This window comes from Megalopta genalis, chromosome 6, assembly GCF_051020955.1.
Source record: "Megalopta genalis isolate 19385.01 chromosome 6, iyMegGena1_principal, whole genome shotgun sequence".
Lineage (NCBI taxonomy): Eukaryota > Metazoa > Arthropoda > Insecta > Hymenoptera > Halictidae > Megalopta > Megalopta genalis.
Window position 1 is genome coordinate 12,165,858 of NC_135018.1, and position 10,185 is coordinate 12,176,042.

Sequence of the window (10,185 nt, forward strand, 5' to 3'; positions counted from 1 at the left end):
AGTCATATGCTACATATTCTCCGAAAACGGTTTTTTCATGGAGCGAGTGACAATGTGATGTGTGATTTATTTTTGTAGAGCTTTTAATACTCGACAATTGCACTAAACGTCACGAATTGCGCAGGAAAATAGAATACAAATAAAAAGTGTTGTGAAGTTTTCGTTGGTCCATATGATTATCAGTTTACGACAATATGGCAGCTTTATTGATTAGTAATGGAAAATATTGCTTTTATGCCTTCTGAGAAATTGATTCATGCCAATATCAGAAATTATTTCTGTTTCAAAAATATTTCGTTTCTCAAAGTGAAAAATGGGCATGTTTTATTAGACAATATTTTCATTGCTGCATTGACCAATGAACTATACATACATTGTTATATTAAGCACACATTCATATAATTTAGATGAACTTTTAATTTGCAAATTCATGCATCAGTATTCGAAATTTACAAATTCATTCAAATAACAAATAATTATTTGTAATTAGGATTGCAATAAATAAACAATGCAATAAAAGAATTGATTAAAATATTTGTAGTAAGGTCATGGTTTGAGGTCCAATCTTAATCACCTATAAATTATTAATTAAATTTTGTAACTATCTGATTTGAGAAAGCTGTAAAAACTAATTCAAATTATTTCTTTCATGTTTAATGACTTCCGTAACTAAAATCGCTTAACATTAGTAGTGCGTTCATCATCAGTTTTGCACATTTCTTATTTAATTTAAGGCAATAAATACCATTGAGAGGAAATTAAAAAGATGTTTATTTAAGATGTTTTAACATCTTAAAAATAATGATTCATTGCGCGAAATCAATTCTGAACATTTAAAAAATATATCAGCGAGGAAAATTCATTGCACAAATTTTAGCGGTGTATAAATGAAAAAGTAAATCTATATCCGTAGGACACTGTTTCCTTCAACCTTTGCCGAGTTTTATTTTAACCTGCGCTCCAGATCTTACCGGATAGATATACGTTTAGTATTTTAAGATATTGATCCCCAAACTATATACAAGTCTAACGGAAATATATTATTGTATAATATGCACACTGACATTAAGCCTGGACTCAATATTAATTAACTTAATGCTCAGAATAATCAGCTCCATTTAATAAGATTTCATTAATAATTCGGGCACCCTACGAAACTATTATACTTTCCAAGCTCTTATAGGAGAGGACCAGACACGAATCGAGAAAGCTACGTTATCAGAACCGGACTCTTTGATACAGCGATCAGGTAGCGACAGCGAGCTATCCGATAGTCAATGGAGAGCGTATAATAGTTCCGAAAGGTCAAAACGGTCACGTACCCGTGCAACTATATCCCCGAAGAGTTCCAATAAACGTTCAATTAATAAATTTTGACGCACAATTATGGCAGATATTGATTCCATGTACAAAGGAAGCATTGTGCAATTATAAAGAAATAATTATTAACGTAAACTAATTGAATCGTCCACCCCTTCCATTTCTCCGCGACACCGCGAAGAGTTTTGTTTCCTCGATCGACCCTACAATGCGTCCGACGTTCCCGTTGCGCAACGTTATTCTCGCCAATGACGATTAATCGACATGGCATCCGATAAATGAATAATGAGTACGGTTAATTGCAGTTCGCGCAGCACGAATCGATCCCGCTACTGAGGGTGAGCGAGAACGATAAGAACCGAACAGCGGCGGCCGTATCGCTTTATATATTCGAAACCGGTCAGGGCTGCCGAGAAAAGACACGCGCGGGCGACTTTCGCGATAGACAGGTATTTTTTCGCGAACGCCAAATAATATGTATAATGGCTTTCACTTCGCGCGAGCCGGAAATCTAGCCGGCCGTGATACGGCCGCAGAATCGCGCCCGAAATGACGACTAATTAGTTTTGACTTAATTACTCGGCTCTCGCGATTCCCGCCGACGCGACTCTGGATTGAGACATCATCGTTCTCCGCGTTTTTCCCAGGGTCGTCTCGTTTCCCCTTTATTTTTATTTCCCTCCTTCGTCGCGCGATCGCGCGCGCGTACGCGAGTGCACGCGCCTCTCAGCATTGAATCGCGCCTCGCGATCCAAGATACCGCGGGGCAAAAACCGTCCATCGAAACCGTTATGCTCGTCTGTTTATCAGACGATTTTTCCTTGATGAACAACCGCTCTGATCGCCGGTTGCGCAATTATGTAGATTGCAGCAACTCGCGATCCGTAGAATAATGTTATCTCTATAAATATATCTCAGGACGCAATCGACGTCGGTCTCGTAAAAGTGAAAATAGCCTGCTCGTCCGAACAATTCCGTAAGAAAAAAAGCATGCGCATCGTTACATCGGTTTATCATTCTCGGCTTCGTACCGCGATCCAATAAACCCTCAAACGTTCGACGCTTGTTCTCAAAGGGCTAGTCGACTGAATCAATAAGTTTGATCTCTTTGCACTATTCATGTAAGACTCATGTAAAGAAACTGTAAGAAACTCTATTTTGACGCAAACTAGATCGAGAAGCCTCGGTGAGCATCGCTTAAGGAAAACAATACGCTGTAACTGTAACTAAAAATCGTCAGCTACGATTTAAGCGAGATCCTTCGGCGGTGGCTCGATTATTTCCAAGTTCCTGTATAATGCAGCGTGCCAGCTGGAATTAGTAGGTTGAGGTAATAAGTAACGAGCGACGGCGGCGGCGGCGACGGCAGGCAATCTATTTAGAAAAGAATTCAGGTTTCTTAAGGCCATTCAACGACCCGTAATTCTATCTCTTTAGAACGTTTCGCGTTTGCTACTAACGCGAAACTCCTTTTCGATGCGAAGACCTCGTTTTCCACGTAACGACCGCGGCCCATAATTTGGACCGCGCGTGTCGCCATTCTTGGATCTGCGTTTCTTCCCTTCTTCCTTTCTTTCTTCCTCTCGCCATTCGCAGACAATAAAATTTTTCCCATAATGCCGGTTGTGAAGGAAAACCCTTGGGATCTACCGGGGACATAGTCGTCCCCGTAAACTCCAAATTTCCATGTGCACGTGTTGCGCCAGCACTTCCAACCGGCGAACGTGGAAAATACACGCGAACTTTGAAAAGGAACCTATTATAAGGTTACAAATGATCAAAATGTCATATCAGATTGAATTTTATGAAAATTCTTCGATGTCTCGCATCGAGACACCGCAATTTCTCTAAAGTAACGTATCCTTGCGTACATGTTGCATCATATCTCGTGTTATGTGTTGCACATGTTCGTACCGCACAATCGCTTCTTCATGATCGATTCGCAGCTCATAATGGAAATTGGCAATAATTTTCTAGCGATGTCAAGGAACCGCAGCGCAGAGAACGATGTTGCGTCTACTGCGAACACAAAGGTCGCGCGGCGGAAACTGCGGTCCGCAGCCCGTAGCATCGAGATCGCTTAATTAAACATTCACCGTGTTCAACTTCGGAATAACAGTCGTTTTTCAAAGAAGACCGGAAGCAAAGGTAGCCGCGTTATGGGACAGGGGCAGGGACAGAGGCATTGTTACGGTCCTGCGACCGGGAAGAGCTTAGCGCGATGTTAGCACGAAGTTTCGTGCGGCTTGTTCCCGTGCAGGACGAGAGAGTTGGGTATCGTAGGTGACCAGGTAACCCGGGTGGTGCCTGGTTGCACTTGGTGTGGCCTGGCGTATGGATGCCGAGTGTGTAGGGCAAGATGGTGGGGCGGGTGGAGTAGGAGGCTGTTCTCTCGGCCGTTAGACGTTGGACGAAGCCGTGGAATACCCGCGAACAACCTACAACGGCAACCTCTATCGGCGACGTAAAAGGGGGGACCCCCCTTTAGCCCCAAAGACAGCTGGTGGGACTACGTTCGTCTATGCTAGCCGCTGGTACGGCGTGGATTATAGTTTTTCTGGGGGGAGGGTGGTGGAGCGCCTTGCTTTCGAAAGGATGGTGATTGTGGAGCGTAGCCAGAGTAGAGTTAGGCGTATATAAGGCCCGCCGGCCCGGCCCAAGTCAGTCATTCACCGGACTACCAGCCCACCATACACACACCAAACATGAAGGCCTTTGTGAGTATCCACCACGGGGTTGGTGATTCGTGGGGTGTTCGATCGGTATCCGAATATTCTCGGGTTTGCCGCAGCCATCCGGTTCAGTTGAGTCTCTTGCGATATTCGAGTAACGCTTCCGCTGTTCGGTCCGCGATACAGTGATCCAGAAAACATTTTTCGTCTCGGGGTCGGTTATGAATCCATTCAAATTAATATTTCCATCGTGATGCCGTTCGGGCAGCAGCAGCAACAGCAACTATCTTTGAATTTTCCACTGGGGACGCGAACCGTTCCGCCGCGTAATCCGATCAGCCGTCTCAGGACACACGAGCGTCGCTCCTCTCTCCTCGGGCGCACGGTTCGATCACGAGCGCGGAACACGGCGGTAGTACAGCCTCGAATCAATCAGGAAATAAATCGATTCAATTGTAATCTCTTATTACCTCGGCCGGAGGTACAGAGATGGAAAGCGCTCCTCCGATCGTCGGTGTTCTTTGCTCTCGTTCTTCTTTCACGGGATAGGCCGTGTCTCGTCGGCGAGGTGGCGTTTCAATGTCACGGCTCGAGTGTTCTCGTCCTTTTTGCGCCGGGGAACGAACAAACGGGGCCCGAGTTTGCCCTTCTTGCGCGTTCCATTCATGCTGCACGAGGTCTCGTTGCACGGTACACTGACCGCCTCACAAAACCGGTTGCAGTAGTATCATCGTCATTCAGTAACAAGACCAACCGGGGACCGGTTCTCTGTCCTCGGCGCATCTTCATTCACGGGAACACCGTTCGTCACTCGAACTCGGCTGCTCTTCCTCTCGTCCGGTCGGTTTTCCTCTCGATAGCGCCGCGACTCGATTTTTTTCCTTTGCCTGAAAGCCGTACAGTTGAATTAGCTAGAATCGATTTACTTTCGCGGCTGACCGTTTCGCGAGAAGTGGCGGACCCGATCGCTTTAGAAATCAGCGTCGCGTTGACTCGAAGTTTCCTGTCGGTAACGCGGTCTCGGTTTTTCCTCGCGAACCATGCAAAGTGCGCACGAAATCACTCGTTTCGAAATGCTCGTTTCCCGATCGTCGGGTCGCGAGAATGCTCGGCTGGCCGCGTCACACGGGCACCGCGTTCCGCGCAAACGGGATGTGAAAGTTCCACCAAGTCGCTGGATATGCATAGTACTCGATCGAACCGTTTAAGTGCAACTTGAGGCCCGAGCTGGGCGTGACACGCGTCCAACGTTCTATCCGTCGTCGATTACACGGTTTGCATTTCCCGTGATAGGTTGTGATCGAGTTTCCTCGGATCGCAGCAGTTTTCTCGCGATCGGTCAACGTTCGTTTCTTCCGAATGAAAACAGCGAACGACATCGTTCTCAAAAAAGATCGTGGTTTTAAAACGAATCGGTCGAGTTTGCTCGGATCTGGTAACGATCATCCAGTTGTTTTCGGATGGATATCACCAGACACCCCGATTAATTACGAACTCGACCGGGTCAACGATTACGTTAATTCCTGGTTGTAAGTGCGCGAACGATTGCATAAAACGAGAGCGGGCCTCTTTTCCAGGCAACAAGACAACCTATTAGAGGGTAACCTGAAAGAATTTCTTCTCCTAATATGGTCGTTAGGCGTGGTGAACAGGAGGATTGATCGTGGACTACGATGGGGGGAGAGGGAACGGACGGTGGGATAGTTAAAGCTCGCGAAAGTGTAATCGGTCCGTGATCGTTCCAATTGCGAAATATTGCAACGGTTTGTCTCGAGTTTTCCCGTGCGACAAGGTAGAAGAGTCGCGGCTCGTTCGGCGTAATTACGAAACCGCGCGGTCCTGCTACGCGGACAGCTCGAAGTCCGCGTTGTCTAGAAAACATCGGTCTGTATCGGGATCGTTTTCCCAGGTGTTGAGAATCGTTTCCCGATGCCGTGTAAAACGGCGATCCGCGGGCGACAGGCGAGCAGGTATCGAAAGTGAAAGGCGCGGTTGTATTACCACCGGGCGCCTGGTAATCGGTGCCAAGCCAATGGGAGACCGAATCTGCGGTGATAGTCAGCGCGTCGCTTCCGTAAACCGACGCGGATAGTTCGTCTTTGTTCACTGTTGGCTTTTGCCTTCCTCGAGTTTTCACAGTTCGAGTTGTATCGATATTTGCGGGTAGCCTGGATGGAGTACACTCGACGCGAAAGCGATCGCGTTGCCCCTCGACGATCGTTAGGATCGTGAACCTGTTCTTTTTCGCAGGTTGTGTTCGCCTGTCTGGCCGTGGCGACGGTCCGCGCTGGAATTGCACATGGACCTGGCATTGCTCTTGGAGGTCTTGGAGGTCTTGGAGGTCATGGCGGTATCGGCGGTATCAGCGGCATTGGCTACGGTGGCGGTGCTAGTCTTACCGGAGGTCTTACGGCGGGAGCAAGTAGCGCGTCGTCCCTCCAAGGTGGTGCGTCCTCCTTGGGATCCGGTGGTCTCGGTGCCAGCTACGCCGCTGGTGCTGCGTCAGCGGCTGGAGCTGCTGGTGTTCAACAGATTGTCTCTGGTGGTGCGTAAGAGAGGAGGATTATAGCTCGATCGGAGGAACGAAGACTGCGAAAATAATGGAGCACTCATTCACCCGAACCGGTCTCTTCTGATACAGGAGTGATTGGAGGCAGGGCTGACATTGGACCCGCTGAAGGACCCAAGGCTAACGTTGGACCCCAGACCGGACCCTCTGACCTCGTTGGACCCCAGGAAGGCGCCAAGAACGTAGGTGGACCCCGTACCGGACCCGCTGGACTCGTAGGACCCGCCACTGGACCATTCACCAGTGTAGGTGCCTCTGCTGGAACCTCCACCCTTGTTGGACCATCCCAAGGACGCGCTAACCTGGTAGGACCCTCCTCTGGCGGTGTTGCCCTCCTCGCTGGCAGTGGAAACATCAACGGTGACGACGGAAGCTCCGGCTCCGCTGCCGCTGCTGCACCCGCTGGTCTTGGAGCTGCTGGTCTCGGTCTCGCTGGTGCTGGTCTGTATTCGAAACGCGCCACTTGGTAACGATAACAAAAAGAGTTGCTCGATGATTCGATTTCCTCGTTACAGGTGCCATCGCTGTTGTGGGTGGTGGTGCCGGTATTGGTGGTGGACTGGGCGGACTCGGCGGCGGTCTCGGCGGACACGACGGTGGTGTTGCTGTGATCAACGGACCGTCTGGCGCTATCCATGCCGGTCTCGGCTCCCACGGAGCTATCATCGGGGGATACGGCAAGTACTAGACGTTCTAAGGCCCCAGCGATCTCGGCTCGGCGACGGCGGCATTCCCACCACAGTCACTTACCGGTCTCAAACGATCCTCAAACGCGCTCAACGTCTTCTTCCCCAAAGCTTCGTCCAACCTGGGGACATGGTCAAAGCGCCGGCGTTAGTGGTGTAGTCGGTATATAGTCGGAATATTAATCGCAGTCCAGTCGGTATATATCGAAACACGGTGAAGCGCGAGAAGTCCGAAAGCCCGATCAGAGTCGGCTCTCCTGCCTTCGATCTCGGGTCTAGATCTCTTGGAAATGTGTAACACCGTGGTACGGCCATTCGTGATCCGCGGCCTCGTCTCGACCACACTCGGTTGTCCGCGGAACCCAGGCTCGTCCCTGAACGGAACGGGCGAACATTTAGTCAATTTCGTTTCATCAACTGCACGCGACAGGAGGACGTCGATCGGAGCCGCGATTGCCAGCCGCGATTACAGTTTCACCGCGATCCAACATCCGCGTCTCGTGATCCACGGCCGGTCTCGGCACGGGGCGTTCCTGAACGCTTTTGTCGACCGATCGAAGCTTTCGATTACCCGAACGATCTATTATTTGCCGCGCCAACTCGAGTCAACGCGAGCACGTTGGACCCGGCTGCTCCCGCCATGGACCCGGCACGTGGGCAAGCTTTGGCGCTTCGTCGTTGGACCAACTGGGCCTTGTTCTGTTTTCTGAACACCCACCGTTGCTCCGGCAGTACACTCTCTATTTTTTTTTTCTCTTGCGTCTTCCACCATCCGTAAGGCCGCCGCTCTTCACACATATTTGCTACTCTCTCTTTTTGTCTTTCTCCTTTTTCTGATGAACCCGCGGCAACGATCCTAGCCGGTCGCGACCCACGGGCTCACAAGTTGTTATACTCACTGCCGCACTCAAGCATACATATTATTATTACATTACTCGTCCATGCGCATATATGTTTTCTCTTTATATATATATACATGTATACATACTATTACTACTATTCCTTCGCGTATATATATATATGAACACATTGCCACCCGCGCGCACACACACTATTACTATATGTGTACTCGTATATATACACACAATTACACATATATTATATAATCGTGTTATATGTTAGTGAAAGAGAGAGACCGGTAGATTATGGTAGGTCAGCCCTTTCCGTGAGTGAATGAATGTAAATAGATGGCGCGCCGCTGCCGGCCCCCGACCCCGCCCGCCCTCGTCATACCCTTTCTTTGCGATCACGACTAGCACCCCACCACCACCATAGATAGATACCACATATTTATAGCGTTTATACATTTATACAATACTTTATATAAAATAAAGCATCAGTATTTAAAACTCATTTCTCCGATCATTTCACTGCCTTACTCGCGAGATCGAGTACTATACTTCCATCACCGTTCGAACGTTCCTCGTTGATCAGCGCTCGCAAGATTCGAATCAGCGCGATCTCCACTTCTATCGTACTCTGTGCATTTAGCTGCAAAAACTTCGTTCGATGCCTTCTCAATTGAGAACCAATATTCGCGAAATCATGAAACGTTTTTCGATTCGAACATGTTTCCTACCGTTTTCAGATTTCCAACCACTAACTTCTAACATTTCACAGCATTTCGCCACTGCATTTCACAGCAACTCGACAAACAAACAGACGACATTACATCAGAAAACATGTAGCAACACACGATTACATTCGGCAAGCATCACATTGGACATTGTATTCTTTTCGCTTTTCAATTAAAGAAAAGTGCTGCGGATACCACTGAAATGATTAAATGTCATTTCTTCCTTGGGCTGGGAGGTTCTCCTTCGTGCGGCTTGATCACAGGACCTTGCCTCATCGGATTATCATCTAAAAAAGCATTCATTACATCAAACCGTCGTCTTTTCTTCGAGAGGGGACTCGACAGTTGCCTGAAACATGGGACAAAGTCAACGAAAGTAATGGCGAATATATCGAGGATTGAAAGATACCTTATGTATGTATGAATCTTTTGTTAATAAACGATAAACTTATTTAAAAAAAAAAAAAAACAGATCGAATTCATTTTTAAACCCAATCAAAAGTATTCGCAGCTTTCCCTGTCACGCCCACGATCTCGGCCATTAAAACGGTTCTCGCTGATTTCCCATCGGTTCGTGATCTTTACTGTCTTGCACACGATTGTTCGAAACGATCGTTCATCTCCAACTCGAGAACTTGTTGTTTCGTTGGAATAGCCTGAAACGGAGAATTTGAAACTGCAACTCTCGATCCAAGCGATGAAATCATTTGCAAAGATTAGCAAACTTCAAAGAATGTCGAGTCAATCCCTGCCGTCGCTTTCGAAAGTTTGCTTGTCCTCGTGAATTATCGAACAGCTTCTGCGACCTAACGCCGCCGAGACGATTATGCGAAATCCTTTACGGACGCGAACCAGCGATCCATTCGAACAGATGGAACAAAGGCGTCCAGGGGAATGGAAGCTGGAACTTGGATACATTAATCACTGTCGAAGAACTGCTACGAAACAAACTAGAATTATTAATAATTTATAACAGCTTCGATCGATCCTCTATATTTCCGAATCTCTGAGGCGTTAACATTTTGATCAAGAAACTGTAACGTTGACACAGGGAACTCTAACATTTCGCTGAAACAAAACTGCTGTTTACATAAGTGAATGGCAATTACGTGTCTGTATTCCTGTTTCCAATTCATTAAACTCGACCGTGCAATTTTTGCAATCAGAGGCGCCTCAACTTCCATCGAAAGTAAATACCTCTGGTGAACGAAGCGACAATTTTCTCGTGAACGCGTGCGATCGGAAAGGTTCCTCGTCTGCGATCGCGGACGGAAATTTTCCTCTTTCGGAGACTATTTGTATTTGTTCGCTCGTTTAAGGTAATAGCTTTTAACGAAGCGTTAGGCTGCGGATCGACCGCCT

At 47.6% G+C, this 10,185-nt stretch overlaps 1 protein-coding gene across 1 annotated transcript; it reads left to right on the top strand.

Moving 5' to 3' along the window:
- The first annotated feature begins 3,931 nt into the window (after positions 1 to 3,931).
- On the top strand, positions 3,932 to 8,600 carry apd-3l (apidermin 3 like). The gene is made up of 4 exons (XM_076523358.1): positions 3,932 to 4,037; positions 6,243 to 6,537; positions 6,634 to 7,002; positions 7,077 to 8,600. The coding sequence occupies exons 1-4, from the start codon at positions 4,026 to 4,028 to the stop codon at positions 7,247 to 7,249; spliced, it is 849 nt and encodes a 282-aa protein (XP_076379473.1). The 5' UTR covers positions 3,932 to 4,025; the 3' UTR covers positions 7,250 to 8,600.
- The last annotated feature ends 1,585 nt before the right edge of the window (positions 8,601 to 10,185 follow it).

Excerpts from the sequence above, each read along its gene's own strand:
- apd-3l (XM_076523358.1), top strand. Across the intron at positions 6,538-6,633 it reads TCAACAGATTGTCTCTGGTG|GAGTGATTGGAGGCAGGGCT; the intron begins GTGCGTAAGAGA and ends CTTCTGATACAG. Across the intron at positions 7,003-7,076 it reads TCTCGGTCTCGCTGGTGCTG|GTGCCATCGCTGTTGTGGGT; the intron begins GTCTGTATTCGA and ends TCCTCGTTACAG.